The sequence below is a fragment of the Thunnus maccoyii genome, chromosome 7 (assembly GCF_910596095.1).
Source record: "Thunnus maccoyii chromosome 7, fThuMac1.1, whole genome shotgun sequence".
NCBI classification, from domain to species: domain Eukaryota; kingdom Metazoa; phylum Chordata; class Actinopteri; order Scombriformes; family Scombridae; genus Thunnus; species Thunnus maccoyii.
In genome coordinates, this window is record NC_056539.1 from 15827985 (window position 1) to 15848505 (window position 20521).

General features: G+C 40.7%; 1 protein-coding gene across 5 annotated transcripts in view; it reads right to left on the bottom strand.

The window, feature by feature from the left end:
* Window positions 1–1162: 1162 nt before the first annotated feature.
* LOC121900004 (voltage-dependent R-type calcium channel subunit alpha-1E) overlaps window positions 1163–20521 on the bottom strand; it is a 104292-nt gene continuing 84933 nt past the window's right edge. For 2 of the 5 annotated variants that reach the window (XM_042415857.1, XM_042415858.1), the window contains exons 26-40: window positions 20117–20176; window positions 18915–19021; window positions 18669–18680; window positions 18349–18445; window positions 15983–16143; window positions 15430–15567; window positions 14570–14771; window positions 13815–13979; window positions 12907–13017; window positions 12724–12804; window positions 12363–12548; window positions 12019–12110; window positions 10997–11171; window positions 10514–10641; window positions 8189–9712 (exon numbers count right to left, since the gene is read on the bottom strand). In XM_042415857.1, coding sequence (XP_042271791.1) covers window positions 9490–9712; window positions 10514–10641; window positions 10997–11171; window positions 12019–12110; window positions 12363–12548; window positions 12724–12804; window positions 12907–13017; window positions 13815–13979; window positions 14570–14771; window positions 15430–15567; window positions 15983–16143; window positions 18349–18445; window positions 18669–18680; window positions 18915–19021; window positions 20117–20176 — 1938 coding nt within the window. In that variant the 3' untranslated portion in view covers window positions 8189–9489. Of the gene's footprint in view, window positions 3930–4128; window positions 4311–4977; window positions 5126–5310; window positions 5440–5583; window positions 5753–5966; window positions 6074–6424; window positions 6526–6677; window positions 6786–6910; window positions 7017–8188; window positions 9713–10513; window positions 10642–10996; window positions 11172–12018; window positions 12111–12362; window positions 12549–12723; window positions 12805–12906; window positions 13018–13814; window positions 13980–14569; window positions 14772–15429; window positions 15568–15982; window positions 16144–18348; window positions 18446–18668; window positions 18681–18914; window positions 19022–20116; window positions 20177–20521 lie in introns of those variants that run through there. The other 3 variants (XM_042415859.1, XR_006096861.1, XR_006096860.1) reach the window with 3 other exon arrangements.

A 20521-nucleotide genomic window follows, 5' to 3' on the forward strand; every position in this document is an offset into this window, starting at 1 on the left:
AGAGAGGTTAACTTGAAGGTGGTGTTCTTTCATCCATGCCAAAATATTGGCAAGATATGATGAGATCCAAGACTGTGTGGTCTTCCAGCAGGAACGATAGGAAGAGCTGGGTATCATAAGCATAGCGATGGTATGAGAAACCATGGCAGCGGATGATTGCACCAAGTGTATATTGAGAAGAGAAGGGGAGTGAGCACTGACCCTTGAGGAACCCCTGTGGATAAGCTGCGCAGTTTGGACACTTCTCCAGTCCAAGACACTCTGTCTGTGACGCCACAGATCTTATTCTGATAGTGAGTGGTCTTACTGTTTTTAAACTGGAGGAGAATGATGCTAGGAGACCCTGATAGTCACTGAGGTCAGTGGGCTCGCTGGATTCACGCCATTTTCTCTCTGCCATTCTGAGCTCCGCTCTTTGCTCTTTGATGACCTTGGTGAGCCATGAACTAGTGGAGGGTGTTGTGAGCAGGTTCGGATGTTAGAGGACAGAGATTGTTGAGAGGGGAGGCTAGTGAGGAACACAGTGTGTCTGTAGCCTCACTGACAGGAAGTGAGGAGAGTTTATTATGAGGAGAGTTTATTATGAGGAGTCATGGTAGCCAAGACCTCATTAGAAAGTTGACTTGGTGTGAGGGACTGGATGTTTCGGCGGAAGGAGACCAATGGTGGAGAAATGTGAGGATGTTCCGGTTAAGGAGATCATGAATTGAATAAAAAAGTTGTCAGACAGATGTAGGGGGGCAACAGTCAGATTTGCCGTGAAACAATTCTGAGTCAAAATCAGATCAAGAGTTTTGCCAGCTTTGTGTGTGGGAGGGGTGGAAACCTGTTTGAGGCCAATTTGATGACAAACAGTACAGAGATGACAGGAAATGAGGACAAAGAGAGATGAGGTGATGCAACAAAGGTCCCTCAGCTTGATCTGGGGATGCTGCAATTACATGGTCTACACCACAGACTCCTGTGTCAGGGTGCTCCCTTCCTTTGTTTTGTTTTTATGCATATTAATCTAGACAAATGTTTGCAGACAGGACAAATGGTATCTTCTAAAAGCCACAATTTCCTTGAAGATGACTTTGGAAACAGAACAAAACTTCTATGGCTAAATGTAGCAAAATTCAAATTTTAAAAGCATCACCCAGTACAGAAAAGACAAGTGATCTCTCTTTAATGGTCCTTTAAACAGATGTGTAAACACTTTTCTTTTGTTAAAGTCATAGACAGGCATCATGATTGAAATAAAATATTAACAGTGCAATAAATTAAACATGGATTTATTTTGTACAGTTTATACTACATATTTACCAGAAAGCTTCTCTATCTAGGAAATCCAGGCTTGATGGGGAACTCTTTGGACAAGTTTCCCCAGGCACAGATTAGGCTGTTCTGTACAGACGGACATCAAGATCAAGTCCTAGGCTGCACTGTACATGTTAAGCGTGGTCCTATAAACGACAGGCTGAAGCCTTCACCTAACCTGTATACTGTATAAGCCAAACCTTGTTTCTTTGCTAAGATACATCTTTTCAGTCCAGGACTTTCTGTTTGGGACTCCAGCAGGTGTAGCGCCTCTTCTAGGCAGTGGAATCTCATTCCAGAAATATCCTGTGTTCACATTTCAGAAACATGTCAAACTCAACATATTACAGCAACACAACAGCACATGATATCAATATACATCTTACTTAGGGGGAACAAGAAATGGTCTAAAGTGTCGGAATGTTCAAAGATATCGACAGTGAATGCCGGGACAAAGAAAAAAAAAGCATTAACATTTTTCTGCCTGATATAAGTGTTTTTAAATCCTATCTAACATCATGAATACATTAAAATAAGAACAATTAGGCAGCTCTGAAACAAATCTCTCTCATAAACATCTCCCATGATCATCATGCATGTGGAAATGACTCTGGAGCACAGAAAATACAGTAATGCTTATTTCTACTGACCAGAACATAGACTTAATTTGATGTGAGGGAAAGAATGAGGGAGTTAACACAGAAACAAACCATACTGTGCTTGTGATTCCTCTTTTGTAAGAGCATCCGTGTTGCGGAAATCATTTGCATCACATGTAAAAAGGACATTTAATTTCTCGTCACTTTCATTGTCACATGAGAGAAGGCAACATATCCTGGAGAAGATATGTCCTCGGCTCTATGTACAGGAAGAAAATGGCTTTAGTCACCTCTCTGACTCAATGTCGACAGCTGTTATCCAGCACAGAAGTGTGCAGAATAAACATCCATTTGCCCTAACATAGTAACAATACCCAGGCTGTCCAACCCACAGATGGCTGTTTCTCAGGCCAGAGCAATTACGGTCCATGAACAGAGCAGACGTAGTCCACAGGGTCCTTGTGATGGTCTTGTCATACTGGACATCATGCTGATTGAAGGCTCTTCTAGTCTTTTTTACTTCATTTTGGGTCCAAAATATTCAGCTCAACCTTTCAGAGGATAATACATTACATTATAAATCCAATGGTCCAATATCCTGAGACAAAAAAAATCTCTTTTTCTGTTATCTGTTCCTGCTGTAAAAGATCCTCCTCTTTTTTCACACCACAGATCCAACATACTGTAAACCTACACTGTGCTGCTCCACATGAATGTACATTGTCATTATTATCAGATAGGGAAGAAAAATAACTAAATCAGCAAGCACTAGAAGTTCAGTTCAGGTTAAGGTTTGTACTCATCGATTAGTGACTGTGTAATGCCCATAAACCATGTGGACACCCTTTTTGTAAACAAGAACTGTTTGTAATGGTGGATTACTGTTTATATTCTGCCAAAATCTGTCTGTATCAACCCTCCGTTTCATTGCTCCCCTTACAACTATGCACAGCAAAGACTAACAGCAACCTTCTCAAATGACCTGAACATTAGAACCAAAAGCTAAAATACATTCATCATATTACATTTTTAACATGCTACCTCTATGTTCACCTACACAAAATGCACTTAAATCAGTTTCTGGGATTCAACATCTTGACATATTTTGTTCAAATAACAATCAAAACACCTACTTGTGTGGAAAGGCTTGGCAACATGTTGGTTTGCCTGCAGTGAGCTACTTATAGTACAGTCTGCTGTTTTCTTGATTTGGCAAATTTTCTCTGTTGAGAGCGCACACACGTAAACAAACATCCATGTCCACATACGCAGCCTCCCTCCAGCTACAGCAAACACACACACAAGGACACGTTGCAGACAGACACCAAAGTATCCAGATAAATAGCAGTGGTGTTCAGTTCTGCCTGTTATGCTACAAGTTCTCAGAGCCACAGAGGAGCTAAAGCCTTGTGGTGGTGCTGCTCTGAGGTGCCCTGTCGTTCTGTGCATCCTCTTACCCGTCGTCCTCTCTGGGTTTTAGCAGCGGTCGTCCTCGTCTGTGTCACTTAACAGCTCGCCGGCACCAGCCGGGCTAGCCTGGCCCAAGTGCTTCCGGAAATGGCCGTTAGGAACCTGCCAGGAGTGTCTGAGCTGAGGAGCGGAGCTTATGGCATTGGCACGTCCCAGACTGGTTGCCATGGCAGTCTCAAAAGTGAGGGTCTCCTGCCCCTCGCCCGCCTCACCACCGCTGAGGTCCTCATGGAACGCGAGGTAAGGCTCTGAGATGTAGCGGTGAGGAGATGGGTGGCTTGGTCCTGAAACCTGACCTCCTGATGACCCCTGACCTGCAGCCAGGGGCCTGCCCTCCTTGTTAGCCCTCCATGAGGTCTCTGTAGAGCCACCAGGGCCGTCCTGAGCCAGGGTCTGTCCCTCAGAGGAGGTTGCTGGTGTGGCGGATGGTTGGGCTCGGCAGACCAGAGGTGAGTAGGAGATGTAAGGCCGTGGGCGAGAGGGTGTCTGGGGAAGCTGGCGCCGATTACGAGGAGTACCAGACTCTGAAGCTGAATGGCCGGGGCTGACTGATCTGTTGACCTGTATACGACATGCAGTACAAACACACACAGTTATAGTGACCTAGAAGCACAGCAGTGAGGAAAACACTATTTACTCCGACTGCTCCAGTTTCAGCTGTTATTCTCCTTCAACAGTTCTTGATTCAATGGTTTGAATACAAAACAGCAGGACTGAAACTGGTGCTTTAGTGTGTAATTTTATCCTTTTGTCTCCCCACCTGTCTCTGTAAGGTGTGTGCACGTCCTTCACTGGGTGAACGGGACTGTCTCCTCTCGCATGATGGGTCTCGACTGCGCTCCTCAGAGTTACAGCGGGACACGTCTGGAGACAGTAGGTGGCGCCGTTCCTTGGACCGCCCTCTCTCGTGACTACTTGTTTCCCTGTGGTTGATTCTAGGGCCTATGAGCAGTGTAGCTTTAGGTTAGTCAAAAAAAAAAAAAAAAAAAGAAGCAAGTGAAACCCCTTCAGCTTTTAAGTAAGAGTAATAAAAAAAAGTCTCCTTCTATATCCAAATTATCCTGTTTAAGAGTAATTTTCCACAATTTAAATTACAAGTACATTAATATAATTAATATAATTGAATAAATTGCACAAAGTCTAAATACACTGACAACATAATTTTCGACTGATATTCAAATAACTAGGTATGTAATTAATTAGTAAATGATTTAATGCAAGGTCTCAGTAGATTGGTCTATTATTGTTCTCAAATCCCAATTTAAAAACAGAAAACACTTTTCATAACAAGCTGCTTATACAAAATCAAAATGGGTACTTCAGGGGCCGTTAAAGATTAAAAATCTCATACTGTGAATACTGCGTCATTTAGGTTGTCAATTCAATATAAATGAATCAAATATTCAGTAAGTAATGAAGTAATGACGTTTTTACTCGATCTTTAAGGTCATTGCAGTCAAAATGCATTGGTTTTCGTATTTTAATTTTAATATGAATATTAGAGTCAATTGTCATTCAAAAGCTACTAAATAATGCACTTTCTCAGGATAAAACCTGTTATAAATATGAATCATAATATGAAATAGGACTATATGAGTTGGGAAGTGACCTCTGTAGTTCTTCTGGCGAGGCCTGTATGTGCCATCAGGGCTGATTCTCTCCAGAGAGTGTTGTTCTTGCCACAGGCTGTTGACACACTGGTCGCCGATGGTGGAGAAGGAGCGCTTCATAAGCTTACTGTCTGCTGTCATCCCAGGCTACATACACACAAAACAACCAGATGAACAATCACATAGGCAACCTCATCAAACAAACACACATTACAGGCACATAAAGAACATATTATGTGTGGACAATTCTGGACAATCTGTGACTCTAATTGCAACCCAGATTATAATGCACCTTGCATACATTTTGCATAAAGATTATCACTCTCTATTACCTGTGGATCAACAGCCAGTCTTGGCATAGAGGATGCTCTGATAGATGGTGTCCGCTGAGGTGATTTCATCGCTGTTGGGTCCTGCCTCGCCTGCTGCTTCAATTGGTTATACTCCACTACATCTTGCACCTATACAGATACCACAGAAAGGAGGACTGGGTGTCAAGAATCAAACTGAGATTATTTTACAGCATTACAATAATGCTTTGATCCAGATCCACTTTGCAGATTAGATGTGGCCATATTTTAGTTTTCTCAACATAAAGTTGTTACCAGTGTGTGTAAATGGTGGTGATGATGATGTGGGTTGTGGTAAGGGTGGTAGGGTGAATGGTAGTTGTCGTCGTCGTCCTCCTCCTTCTCTTCCCTGGAGCGAGACAGTGGCTGCAGGAACATCTCTTGGGGAGAGATGGGGCTGAGCGCCACAAAGCCTCCTCTGGTGCTGAAGGGACACATAAACACTCAGGCAGGGCGACTACAATACACACCTACGTACTGTACATTTGACAATGATTGTTGATGATGAGAAGGGAATGGAAGGCAACTGCAAACTCACTAACCAGATTCCAACTGCAAAACAACATATTTCTAACCCTTCCATCACAAATAATCACAAGCCAGAATAAAAATCTGGAGACTAAAAGTTGAATATTTACAGAGCAGATCCGGCACTATGCCTGAGGAATGACAGGGATTTGGCATTGCATAGGATCTCTTGAGGCAGAGAGGAGGCATCCATACGCTGGAACATAGGAGCATGTTTCTATGGGGCGAGAAAAACACAGGGGGAGACAGGAAATTGAAAAATTAGAAGAGGCTACAAATACAATATCAGCAGCATAATTAAAACATAAACATTCCCAGCAAATCACTGAAAAAGATGAGTTATACAGTAATAGATGGCCAGTTTTGTTATATAGTTCACATTGAATTTTGGATTTTGGAAACAATTCAAATATAAATGACTAAACAATGGCCAAGGCTGCAAGTCTAACAAGACGTAACTAATCTACATCTACATTGGCAGATGCTGGGTGGTTTTTGGGGAATAAAATCAATTCACAATTGCTTGAATAAAACAACAGAAGTGAGAAAAAACAAGGAAGAAAACTACCTGTTCCTCCAGTTGTTGTCGGAGCTTCTTGGCCTTGCTCTGCTTGTAATAGTCCATGATCATCATGGCGGCATAGATCTTCCCTATCGTCATGTCACTGGCTGAGAAGGAGAAAGCAGAAACCATCAGACACTGGATATGACCATGATATTTTACTATTACAACTACTATGATTCCAATAATATCTTTCTTTTCTTCAACATACAGTATAAATGACTGTCTTGTAAAGTGGCAGTCGTAATGCTGATGTCACCTTTGTGGATGGGAACCAGCAGGTCGAGTGTCTTCTGAGAGAGATGAGGCCAGATGACACTAATCTCCTTCTGCAGGTCCAGGTCCATCTGATTTCGATCTTCTCCTCCTGGACAGTTACATACACAGAAAAACAAAAAGGACACAGGTGGACACACATATATTAAGCGTGATTTCCAATTATTTTACATCACAGTGAGTGTATGTCTGTAGGGTTTTGATATTTCTTCTAACCTCTGGCTATCTTGATCTCCAGGGCCGTGCGGATGAGGGCCATGAGGGTGGAGGTGAAGTGGACGGACATGTCATCGTCCACAGGCATGTTCATCAGGACTAGTCTCTGATGGTTGCAGAGAAAGCATTGTAATCAGACAGACAGACAATCATAACCGGGATAAACGATAAACATTGATACAACATTACACACTGCAAAAGGAAGAAGCCCAGAACTGCTGTGGTGGCTCATAATACTATTTAAATATGTTATTCCATGATGAAGACAACTTAATCTTCTTTTGTGTTTACTTACTTGCTTACTTAAGATTATGTTTATGATTAGTTTAGTCAACAAAACTGACAATGTCAGATGAGTGATGATACTACAGAGCTGCAACTAATGATTATTCTCATTAGCAATCAATATTTTCTTGATTAATTGATTCATTGTTTTGCCTATAAAATGTGAAGAATGCCTGTTATAATTTCTTAGAGCTGACACAGAAAAGCTTCCAATCTTCATATCCGAGAAGCTGCAACCAGCAAATTTGTATTATTTTTTTATCAAAAAACAACTAAAATGATTATCCGCTTATCAAAATAGTTGCTGTTTATTTTCTGTTGATTGACAAATCGATGAATTAACTAATCATTGCAGCTCTGATGAGCAGGTCAGATTTTAAATGATCAGGGTTGGACATCAATGCCATTGTGGGACTTGGGACTCTATTATAAACATTTACATACGTTTTGGTTCAGAAAAAAAACAACACAACAACCAGCTAGAACTTTAAGTGAGTTAAACAGATAATTAGATAAATAAATGATAATTAAATGATAATTCCAAGGCAACTAGCTTAAAAAGTTATGAGCAACCATGGCCTTTCTGGGTGTACAAAAGAAACTTAGAAAGAGTGCTTCCATTTTAACCATGATTTCATATAGTTGAAAATAGCTAATAAATTGTATAACTTCCTAAAATGAAATGAGTTTGACAACACTGCTAGATACAGAAGGACAGAGAGTTCACGCACGTAGACACAAGATAATTATTTGCTAATCACAAGAAAACTGTTTATTATGTCAAGATAAAGAAATGATGAGAAACAATGTTTTCTTGTGATCTCGCAATAACAGTTTTGCAATCGCAACAAAACTATCTGAGGTCACAAAATTACAAAAAAACTCTTTTAAGCATGTCATCTCTGGGCTTCTGGAAATAGAGGGCAAAACTGTTTTGCTTTTAAAAGTATTACGTTTTCAAGTATTATAAAAAAAGATAAAACTCACACAACACATTGTGCAGTAAGAGAATAGCGTTCATCTGCGATGGAGCATGCTTGCAGGCTCACACACACACACACACACACACACACACACACACACACACACACACACACACACACGCACATAAACACACTACACCACATAATACACACTGATGTCACACTGGGCTGTGGCAGGAGGCACATGCAAACAGGTATGTAAGAAACAGAGAAGTAAGTATGAAAGACATGACTTTGACGATGACAAGATTTAGCATGTAGATGTTTAACAACTTTCTTGATAAAGTCCTGACTTTAGAAATAAACTCCACCAAGACTCTTTCATCAGATAACAGCAAACAAATATATGATGTCTTAGTTCTCTGCCAAGATGCAAAGCAAAACAGGCAAATAATTACAGCAGCACTAGTCATCTGCCAATAAAAAAATACTGGAACTTAAAACTGTTTCAACAAGCAGTACTGCATCATACAATCAACAGAAAAAAATGCCTTGCTTTTCCAATGTGTGACACACAAAATGAGCTTTAACAGTGCTTGCCCTTGTTGATTAAAAATATGAAGGCAGAGCCTGTTAGTCCCAGTGTTTAGTCTACCTTATATGCCACCTTGGAGGGGCATTTCTTGCCCAGTCCTAGAGGTGGTGACATGTTGGTCAACATCTCATACATGTCAGTGTAATGGATGCGACCACTGGGGGCACCAGGTAGCCATGAAGATGGGGATGAGAAAGAGGAAAAGAAGGGGAAGGAGTAGAGGAGGGGGGAGGAAGGGAGAGGGGTGATGTGGGAGGTGGAGGAAAAATTGAATAACGGTGGCGCAGTCGGGGAGTGCGTTCCAAAGGGATGGAAGAGGGGGAAAAAAATCACAGGAGGGGGGAAGTGAAGGGTAAAAGAGTGAAAGGAGAAGATACAAGAGAGAGGATTATTCCAATGCATCACACAGGGGGAGAGAGTAAAGAAGAAAAAAAAACACAGGTTGTATTCTTTCTATGCTGCCATCAGGGCATAGAAATCTGGGGAAGGAAAAAATCTCGGACAGGACAAGCAAAGGAATGACAGCCTCACTGGATCTGGTGCAAGTTAAATACTTACGTTGTGTGTGTGTGAGAAAGTACATCTTTAAACCAGATCCAAAAGGTAGAAAAGACAGGCTCCCTCCAGATTGCACCACAATTGCATCAAAAGTATGCATTTTTAAGAGGTGCCCTGATTAAATTTATGGATGAGGGATGCCCTGTGCCTTAGTACCCTGAGACTGGAGTGTCGTCATTCTTTGACTCAGGCAGACCTGAGTAACACGCCCCTAAAGGTCAAGCAGGGTGGTGACAGTTGGTGAAAGGGAGAAAAGGAGGGAACGGATAGGAGGAAGTCAAGAGGGATCCCACACAAAAGAGGCAGGGAAGGGGGGGGGAGTTGTTGACATGGGAGAACCAAACCTTGCATGCCACCCTGTGGGGGCAGTTCTTCCCAAAGCCCAGGGGAGGTGAGATGGAGCGTACAACTTTGTACATCTCCTTATAATGGATCCTACCACTGGAAAGAACATACATGTCTTTAGTTGTGTGTTATTACAGCCTTGTAGTCCACAATAAGGGTGAGTGAGGCCTAAATGGAGGCTGTGTCTTTTTAGGACATCTTAACAGCATTAAAACATTTTTATATAAAATTCCACATTGTCAGAAAACTCATGACGATCAGTATTTAAACAATATTTTTCTACATGCTGGTGAAACTGTTGGTACTCTCCTCTCTTGTTCCACATGCTTATCAGTAACTACTGACATTTATCTCTGTTGCAGCTACATCAGATGCAGTTCACAATGCTGTACAGACACCATAAAACTGTTTTTATGTCCAATCTCAGTGTGTTTGTTCCACCAATTAGTGTGAATCAAGAGACAGAGAGATGATCAACTGAAGTGTCTTAAACATCTTTCAGACCAGTCCCGAATTGTTTTATGGTCCTATTTAAACTGCACTAGTGGTCATTTATTTTTTTCCTTACAAAACTTTGTGGAAAACTAGGTACCTACAATAATACAGCATTTTACCGGTATCATATTCATAACAGATCATATGTATCACTACTTGCATAATGCCAAGAAAGAGCATATAGAATCTGTATGCTCTTTCAATCGTGTCAGTGAGACCAAATCATTATTTTCTTTATTATTATCTTTATTTCAGTATTTTCCATGTCCTTAGTTATGTGTTGAAGTACCTTACTATTAATGTAAGTTTTATCAAATATACATTTCATTATCATTTATTGTCAATAGAAAGTGGACATTTGTATCTGAATAGTTACACTTTTTAAAACTGAGAGAAACTGACCAGGCAGCACGATCATACTCCCCCCAGATTCGGACAAACTCATCCAGGTGGTGGGGACCCAGGATGGACGAGTCCCGAGTCAGATACTCAAAGTTATCCATGATCACAGCCACAAACAGGTTCAGCATCTGGACCAAAGACAGGCAGAGGAAGGAGATGCTTTGATGTTCATCTGTATTAGGGTGGAAGGTACTTGAAGAGGGAAAAAACATCAACATAGTGATCAAAACCGCAACAAAATATGGAATCTAGAAAGTGCAGTTTAGCCTCTTGACACACATTCTTACACAAGGTTTAAACACTTAATAAGGTTACAAGAAAATAAAGGTATCCTTGTTGCAACTTTATTATTCAGATTAGATCCCAGCTTCCTTGTTGCAAGTTTTTGTTTCCTAGGATGGAATGTTCTATGAAGGCCTGAAGTGTCTTCGCAGAACATTCCGTCACCATCATAGGAAATGAAAATCTGCTTCCTTGTCTTACCAGGAAGGAACTGAAGAAGATGAAGGAGACAAAGTAGAAATAGGCAAAGTCAGAGCCACAGCCCCCCCCATGGTCAGTCGGCAGTACTGCTGGAGGAAGCGAGGGGTCTGTCTCACACTGCTGTCCCCCCAGACACGACAACATGATCTCCTGCCATGACTCCCCTGTGGCACTCCTGGACACACACACAAATTATACAACCCCGGGAGGAGGAGGAGGAAGAGGAGTTGGTTAAGACTTGTGCTGTCTAGCTCACAGTTTATTCACAGTTACATCTGCCATCTGGAGGCTGCAATCAAAGCATCAAGACTCGTCGCGACCGCTTCAGAGGCAGCTTTTAGATGCTCTGAACTTAAGATGTGTAGTCTAATGCACACATTTACAGTACGTTCTGTATGCAATAGTGCTGATCTTTTAATGCCTTTAAATGTTAATAAACATTTGAATTATTGCTTTTAATTTTAATTTGGCCTGCATGTTTGTCATGTGTAATTTCATAGTTTCCAGGGGCAGGCAGCCAGAGCTAAAGCTTCTTTATGGCATGTGAGAACAAATTTACACTTCAGCTGGGAAAAATAAACACAATATCAACACTTAACACTTTGGCCTAGATAAGTCATGTCATAATTTGACCGCCTCTGCTTTTCATCACTGTATGTAAAACTCTCAAGTAGAAGTAAGTGGTACACTGCAGCATCTATCACCCCTTGACACTGAGTATCCCCTTGGGTAATTTGCAAGCAAAGCCTCACTACTGTAACCTAGCAACATCATTCAGACTACATTAAAGAAATTTGTCATTTAGTAAACCAAGTGCAGCAAATCAAGTGTAGTTTTGATCACTGCTGAATCTCAATTTAACTGAGATGAAGAGACAGTAACTACTCTGGAGTACTGAAGCTAAACCACTGGATTAAAAGCAGTGTTGAGTTTCAGATCGGATCACAGACTAGCTCCCAGGATCATGTCTTAAAGTCCCACGCTACGTGAAGAACAGGACTATAGATCCCAAGGTTTCCTACCTGAAGAGCAGCATCAGAGCACCAGAGAAGGTCTTGAAGTTGTTGTGCTGGTTAATGTGAGTCTCTTCATTCAGCTTAATGTTCCCAAACACCTGATTCATAGGTCACAAGTGTCAAAAACAGCGACACAGTGTCTCAGATGGATAGCATACAGATATAAACACATAAACACATGAAAAATGGGTAGGACACAACATAAAGACTGTCACCATTAAGCATTTTATTTCCCTGTGAGACAAATATTCTCAATGTGCTGTGGAGCGTTGGGTGAAAATGGTAATTGTTGCATGTCAGAAAGTGTCTCCAGACAGAGACAAGCATCGTCTGGCTGTGCTGCTTCTGACCTGCATGCCAATGATGGCGTAGATAAAGAAGAGCATGGCGATGAGCAGGCAAACGTAGGGCAAAGCCTTGAAGGACTGGACGAAGGTCCATAGAAGGATCCGGATGGTGTAGCCTTGTCTCAGCAGCTTGATCAGACGAGCTGCTCGGAACAGCTTCAAGAAACTCATGTTGAACTTCTCAACAGACTGGCAGAGGGAAACACGGGAGGGGTTTATTATTGGTGTCGAGTGGTGTCAGCTTGGCATACACAGGACTTTAATATTAATGTTCACATAAATGCTTAAAATTGAGGGAAACAGAGAAACTGTACTTTCTCTCTCTTTCCGTGTCAGAGTCTGTTCATGACGTTTTTCATTTTACCTGCAAGTCTACCACAATCTCAGTGATGCTGCCCAAGACAGTGATGAAGTCAAAAATGTTCCATGTGTCTCGAAAGTAGTTCTGTAGAAAGACAAAAGATGGTTTGAGTCGGTTCTAAAGATACAAGTGCATGAGAGGATCCTGAATTCACATTCAGGCTGCGAGTTGTTCTTTTCCTCTCACCAGAAATCCGAAGGCCATGATCTTGAGGACACACTCGACAGAGAAGAGAACAGTGAAGGCTGTGTTCAGGTGCTTCAGTACGGCTTCATACGCCGGCGGGGCAGAGTAATACTGAAAACACAAAGGTAGCAGGGGTTAACGTACTGTGCTACGAATCAGATAAAAAAGTGGAATATTCCCTAACCAATTCACTGCAGCTCAACCTCATGATACCAGTCTGATATCAGTCTGATCTTCAGACCTGCACTCCGCAGACCTACAGGTTGATGGAAGATTCCTCCAGACCCATAAATAGTACCTTAGTCTCTGCACCTCTCATCTGTCGCACTATAAAAGGAGTCATTCCTCTAGGGGCGGCAGCCACAGTTAATGAGGTCATGCTAAATAGCAGCCTCTGGACATTATAGATCAATATTTAATACAGGCTGAGTCACCCTGCGTCTGTATGTCTGTCTTTCTGTCTGAACGACCAGCACAGCCCAGGAAAAGACCATTTCAGGAAATAAATAGTGGTGAGACAGGTGTGAAAAAAAACAAAAATATCAGCAACCAAAGGAGAGATCAGCAGATCCAAATGCAAACATCACAGTGTGTTGAGGTGGTACTGAAGGAAAAAAACTGTGTCTACACATCTCGGCTTATTTTAAAACCAAAGTGTTAACAGTTGCAAGTTCATGACATAATATGCTACTGAGAAGCAATACAAAGTGTGTTTTTTCCCATCAACAAACAAGGATGTGTGGAAAATGACACCTCATTTTTAGGAGTGAGGACAGAGGGAGAAGAGAGAGAACGCAGTACGTAATGGTAGAATCTAAATTATTGCTCATCTAATGTTCTGGCCATATTACAGAATTTTAATGTTTTCCTCTTTTATTTTCTTGTTGTCCTCTCTTCATTTTCCTTACCTTCATCATCAGTACAATGGTGTTGAGAGCGATCATGGCCAGAACGGTGTACTCAAAAGATGGCGACACCACAAAATGCCACAGACGGTACTGGAACGTGTGCCGGTTTTGGGGCATGTAACGGGTTAGGGGCTTGGCACTGATGGCAAAGTCTATGCATGCTCTCTAAAATAAAGACAGGAGAGACAAAGACAGAGAAGAAAAGAGGAGGCATGACACAATGAACTACAAAGCAGGCATTTCATTTTGATTTTAACTCTTGAAGGAGAAACAGATGTTGGCTAAAGGAATGTCAGTGAATTGGAGTTATTTTCAAAGTTCATTTCCTCTATATGGGCTTCATAGACCAGACTTCAAATCTATACTGTACTTTGCATATAGGAGAGAGACAGAGAGAAGGACAGGAGGGGAGAAAAAGTCGGTATTACTAACTCAGTGTAAGGAAAATACAACACAATAGTACAACACAATAATTCTTTGAAATTGGAAAAGCTTATTAGACTAACAAATAAAAAAGACTAAAAGGGAGCTGCTTAAGAGTTTCTGTCTTCTGTCAGGAGAAGAAACAAGAACAAGAACCAGCCAGAATCACACTAATGAATGTGTTAAATTACACCTAAGTTGATAGATTGCACCTGTGTTTAAAGCCTGCACGTCTCATTTTGTCTGCTGTTTAAAAGTTTGTTTTACTGCATCTGAGAGCCACACATTAAAAAAAGTGTTTATTGGTTGTGCCCACATTGATCTTTCCTAACCTCATTCTTCTCCAGGCTACACTCCTCCATCATCTTATCCCCCTGTTCCTGGAAGGTGATGATGATGAGAGCCACAAAGATGTTGACGAAGAAGAAAGGAAAGACAACAAAGTAGATGACATAGAAGATAGACATCTCCATCCTGTTGCCGTGGCTCGGGCCCCTGTCTTCCTCCGTCACATCTACTGAGTGCTGCAGGACCCTGGGAGGGCAGAGACACAATGCTAGTAATAATGCTAACGCTAATGCTAAAAGATAAATGCACAAAGAACAAGAAAGAAAAACTTCCACCACTCAGCAGGATAGAAACAGCACAAGAACAGTTATAATTTTACTGTAACACCCGCTTAAAATATATCAAACTGCTTAACATCAGTCCCCAACACATACAACAGTAACAGGAAAATTGCCCCTTTTGAATTGTAACATTTCAAAAGTGGCAAAAAAATGATTTGCTGTTCTACAGCAGCTATTAGTTATTGCAGAAACTATTTGGAAGTATTTGTCCATTAGGGTGGGGATCAAATGCCAATTTGCTATTTGGAAGAGGATATGATTCTAATTAATTTCCAAAGCAGCAGTCAATTAACGAGGGTTGGAGCGGTACAACCCCACAAGCACTGTCAGTGACATATTAGTATAACCTTATTGTGCTATAATGAATGGCAAAATCTTTGTTAAATTAATCACATCTACTATATTTCCTTCATCAAAGGTCAGATTTGACCATTATCAAAGAACAAGCCAGATGTTAAAAGGTTATAATGCTCATAAAAACTAATGAGCCCTCTAAGAATGGAAAACGATATGCGGGAAAGCTCATCCTCATCCTCATTCCTCATCCTTCCGGTCAGACTCACTGAGGCCATCCCTCTCCGGTGGAAACAGTGAAGAGAGTCAGCAGGGCCCAGATGATGTTGTCGTAGTGGAACTCGTGCCTCTTCCAGTCTCTTCTCTTCACCTCTTTCTTGTCTTTCCCATAGTCAATGTAATAACCTCTGGAGGAGAGGAGAGAGAAAGACAACAAGTAGTACATCAGAAGACAAAAAGTGCAGAATTTATAGTAAGAAAAGTTTGTATCATTTCAGGTTTGTTAAATTAATTGCAGAGCTTTAGAAGGACATGGAGCCACAGAACAAATGCACTTGAAACAAACAATGAAACAATGAAGAAAGAGGGAGGGAAAGAAGAGGAAAGAAATGAATGGAAGCATGGGAGAAAACAAACAAACAAATAATGAAGGAAAACTAGATGGTAGGAAAGTGGAAAGATGAGAAGAACAGAATAAGTAGATAAGAAATCAAGAAAATAACAAAACAAAGAAACAAAATATATAAGGAAAGATAAAATACTGACACAGAGAATAAAGGAAAGACATAAAAAGACCAACGGAAAGAAGTAAACAAGTTTTACTGGCAGTCCTTCTCTGTGTCCTTCGAACTGTCGGTACAGTAGAAAAACTTCCCCTTGAAGAGCTGCACAGCAATGACGGCAAAGATGAACATAAAAAGCTTGTAGACAATCAAGATGTTGAAGACGTTTTTCAGAGACGTCACCACGCAGTCGAACACCGCCTGGAAGAGAGCGAGAGAGGGACGGATGAGATGAAAAAAACATAGTAGTGAGATCAGGGAATGGGATCTGTGCAGAGGTTCAGACAAGACAAACATTTTCATTTGCATATATTCTCTTGTAACCATTAAGATTTACTCATATTTATGTATTAATTAATTCAGTCACAGTTATGGTATCATGTATAGAAGATTTACTATGGCATAACTGAAAACATATGCTAAATGACAATTATTTCGCTTGATTTTTCCAATATCACAACACAGAAAACAATGTGAGGATGAGTTTTGCATTTCAGTGTTGTGTGTCCAGCAGAGAGCAGCACACACCTGCCAATACTAAATGCAAAGCACTGTCAATAGTTTTAATGAGGAGGTGGAGGGCAGCTTTTTCCTGTTCATGCCAAAATGATAAACAATCAACTGTCCAATCACAGCTCTGGGGGCAGGACCATAGGCGGGGCTTATCAGTGCTGATATGGGCTGATGACAGCCATGACAGACAGCCTTTCACATTAAAATGGGTTCCTGAGAGCCAGCTGGCTGCGGGGACACTACTGTTGATGCTACATTTAGTTACACTTGTGATTAACTTTCTAAGTTTAGTGGATTTTGTTTGCCTTGTTTTCATTTAGTCATGTAAAATTTTCCACAATCACAGAGTAGAGACTGTTATTTAAACTCCTGTAGGTTTGTTTGAATGCTTGAGACCTTGTTCAACCAATTTATTGAAAGAAAATACAAAAATCATATTATCCTATTCACAGTTTGTCACATTTTTCTGACACCATACTTTACTGTAGTTCATGAATGAAAATCTTTGAACCTATAAATCTAATGTCTCTAAAGTTAGAGCTTCTTGCACTTGAACACACCAATGATCAATTTAATTGGCATGAAATGAAATCACTGCTGCTTGAACAATAACAAATTAATCTAAAGACATTGTTGAAAGTTTTGGAAAATATTCAGCAGTAATATTAAGAATATACTGTTTGAATTTAATCGGCATAAACATGTGAAACCATGAATGACCCTTTCAGTAATGTTCATGATTTTTGTGTGTGTATCTGTTAGATATAGTTATGAGTGCCTGGTATTAGTCTCAGTCCCATGATGGCGACCTGTTAGGACACTCAGACAGTCATCAGGCTGCCTATTTCCCCACCTTCACATCTAGATCTCCCCCATCCTCCTCCCCTCTCCTTTTTCCTTGACTGTTTTTCTGTACTCTCTTTCATTCTTCTTTCCTCCATTTACCTCCTCTCTGCCCCAGTTTCCAATTTAGATTATTTTTCATTCATTGTGGACCATATTTTGTGCCCTCAATATTTTCAGGTGTTATCCTTCTGTGTTTACATCTGTATGACTATTTCAGTTTTGGGGATTTGGTCTCCCCTCTCCTCTCCTCTCCTCTCCTCTCCTCTCCTCTCCTCTCCTCTCCTCTCCTCTCCTTCTCCTTCACCTTCACCTTGTTTTCTCCCCTCAGACAGACTACGTATGAGATTTGGGAATCCCAGTCCTGACAACATGTCTTGTCTTCATGCCCTGATGCTCACAGTTTGTCACCTCACGGTCCATCACCTCATCTGTCTACTCGTTTGCTCTCTGCTCTCATGTCTTTAACTTACAGTGCGCCGTAAGAGAGAGAGGATGTATCTTTAATATGATATTCATTATGCTTCTATGTGTGTTGGTGGACAAGCAGGGATATGTGACAGCCCACATTTTTTTAGTACGAATGCACATTAATATACACGCCTGTTTGTGTGTATATGCAGGCGTATACACAAACTCAATTGCAGGCTGTACAAAGGCTACATTTATGATTGGAAAAGGAAGACAGTGATTGAAAGAGTGATTTTTTCACACCGTAGTTGACCATCAAATATCTAAATCCAGACCTGGGATCTTTCCCTCCAAGCACCTGACATTTACGTCAGTCATGTAGCTTGAAATAAAACCAGGATAGATGTCCACTTTAATGATAATCATGTCCAATCTGTCATTTCAACTTTTACCTATAAATAGATATATAATATTAAATAACCCTTGTCATTGTCTCTGATCTTTTCAACGTTTTTTTGAATTGGTCAGGTATACATCTTTTTAATTAACTAGGCCATAATATTAAATATTAATAGAAGATTATGCTTAATGCCCATACGGAAACACAACCAAGTAAAACAAAAACTGAGCATCTCTGACCTTGAGTTTAGGAAGTCTCTTGATGGTCTTCAAGGGTCTGAGGACACGCAACACTCTCAGAGATTTGATGGTTTTAATGTCCCGTCCTTTGTTATTTCTGTACAGAAAGACAGAGAGTGTGAGTATCACACCATAGCAACTTGGTAAATATCACATTTTTAGACACTCCTATATGATATGCTGAACTGCTTACATACTGTTATGTCACCTTATTCATCCATATTTACATTATGTTTATTCCTACATAGTCTACTACTTGTATTCTATTTATTTTGTCTAAAGGTATTAAAAAGTATATGATATTAGTTCTAGTAAACTACCCCATCACATTGCTGCTCGTCATTCCCACAGGGCCACCATCCATAGACGGAGAAAAACAGGAGAGAAGGACATATATATCAACAGTTATAATGTTATAAACAAAAGAGGAAGAGATGATTACATAGCATCCAAGCACATGTAGTGAAACACCCATTTTTAGCAAAAAAAGCCAACTTACAGTTGCCGTATAGACATTTTGATGTTTAGACATATGATTAGAGCATAAAATAAATCATGTGACTGACGTGAGGGCAAAGGCCACCAGTGCTCCCACCACGACAATGAAGTCGAGGATGTTCCACAAGTCTCTGAAGTAGGAGCCATCATGGAGGATCAGACCCTGGTCAATCATCTGAGGACAACATAAGACCATGCGGTGAATAAAATTCTGTGGGATAGAAGTCAACTTTGACATCATATCTTTTTTAGGTATTTCAGTTTCAGATGGACAGAGAATTCAGCTCCTGAACAGATTGAAATGAAAGAGCAATGGGCCTTATAGACATAGAGCTGTAGTTCCCAACCTGGGGACTCTCAAAATGTGTTGTAGGATAAATCTGAGGGGTCAAGGAATGATGAACAGGAAAGGAAAGTAGGAAAAAACATTTCTGCTTAACAGTTATGCTTATTTTTTCAGATATTTCTTTAATCTTTGCTTTATTATCTTTAAATTACTTGCTAATTTTAATTCATTGGGACTCTAAAATTATTCAAATAAAACAAGAAAGGAAATCCCTCTTTAGTAGAACTGGTCACAGCCAGTAGATGAGGGGTTGAAGTAATCATTGCTTCTTTTTAAGGGGTCACAAGCCAAAACAGTTGGGAACTACTTGTTTCGTTGTGTGTGAGAATTGTGTGTCAAACAACGCAATTTGTTTTTCATCAGTTATCGGATTAATTCTAAATCTTCATGGTTCTTCAGATGTGGTAGAAAAGCAATCAAGAATGCGAAAAATTGACTTTCAGTTCCCAGTTTAGTTCCTGTGGCTCCATAGTAGGGAACTCCTTAGTTGAAACGGTACATGTTTTTGTCAGGACTGAGTCCTCTGTCACTGTTCCTGACTCAGTCATTGCCTCCATTGCTCCATCTGCTCTGCATTGCCCTCATTACCCCCGACTGCTCCCAACTGGACTGATGTATTTAAGGCTGAGTCTCTGGATGGTCTCCTGTCAGTTTGTCAAGACTTTGTGCCACATTAACTATTCCAGTTTCCTCTTCTGGCTCTCACCTGTGGATCCTTTTCAGCCAACCTCCAAGCTGCCTCCATATCCCCCGTCCTCTTCTACCTGCTGACATATTTAACTCCCCCACTTCTCTTCAAACTTATTTAAGCTCTTGTTCAGACCTCACAAGTCAAGTCTGTATCCTGAGTCTGACAGTGAATTTTGCATGCAATCAGTCCCCAAACCGTGATCATTATTTTACCATCTTTACACAGTAACTCACCTTTATAATCATTTCAAATGTGAAGACTCCAGTGAACACATAATCAAAATACCGTAGAACCTGTGAAATAAAAGTGAGAGACAGAAGGACAGTTAAAGGGAAAGATCAAAAACTCAGATGAGAAGTCGATAAAAAAGAAAATGTGCTCTTCACAAGAAAGCCAATTCTCTCTACTTGTTGCATTATTTCATGACATTTCACGCTTTTTTACTTCACAGACTCCCAGCTTGTGGTTTAGTACAAAACAGTCCCCTCAAATGACGGTTATGCAACACAGCTAATTAGCCTCATTCCTCCCATAAACAACCAGGCTCAGTGTGTTCCAGACGTCATTTGCTTCACTCATCAGCAATTTAATTGCCCCCCATCAAGTCACATTAGCGGCCTTTTGCAGAACAATTTAAG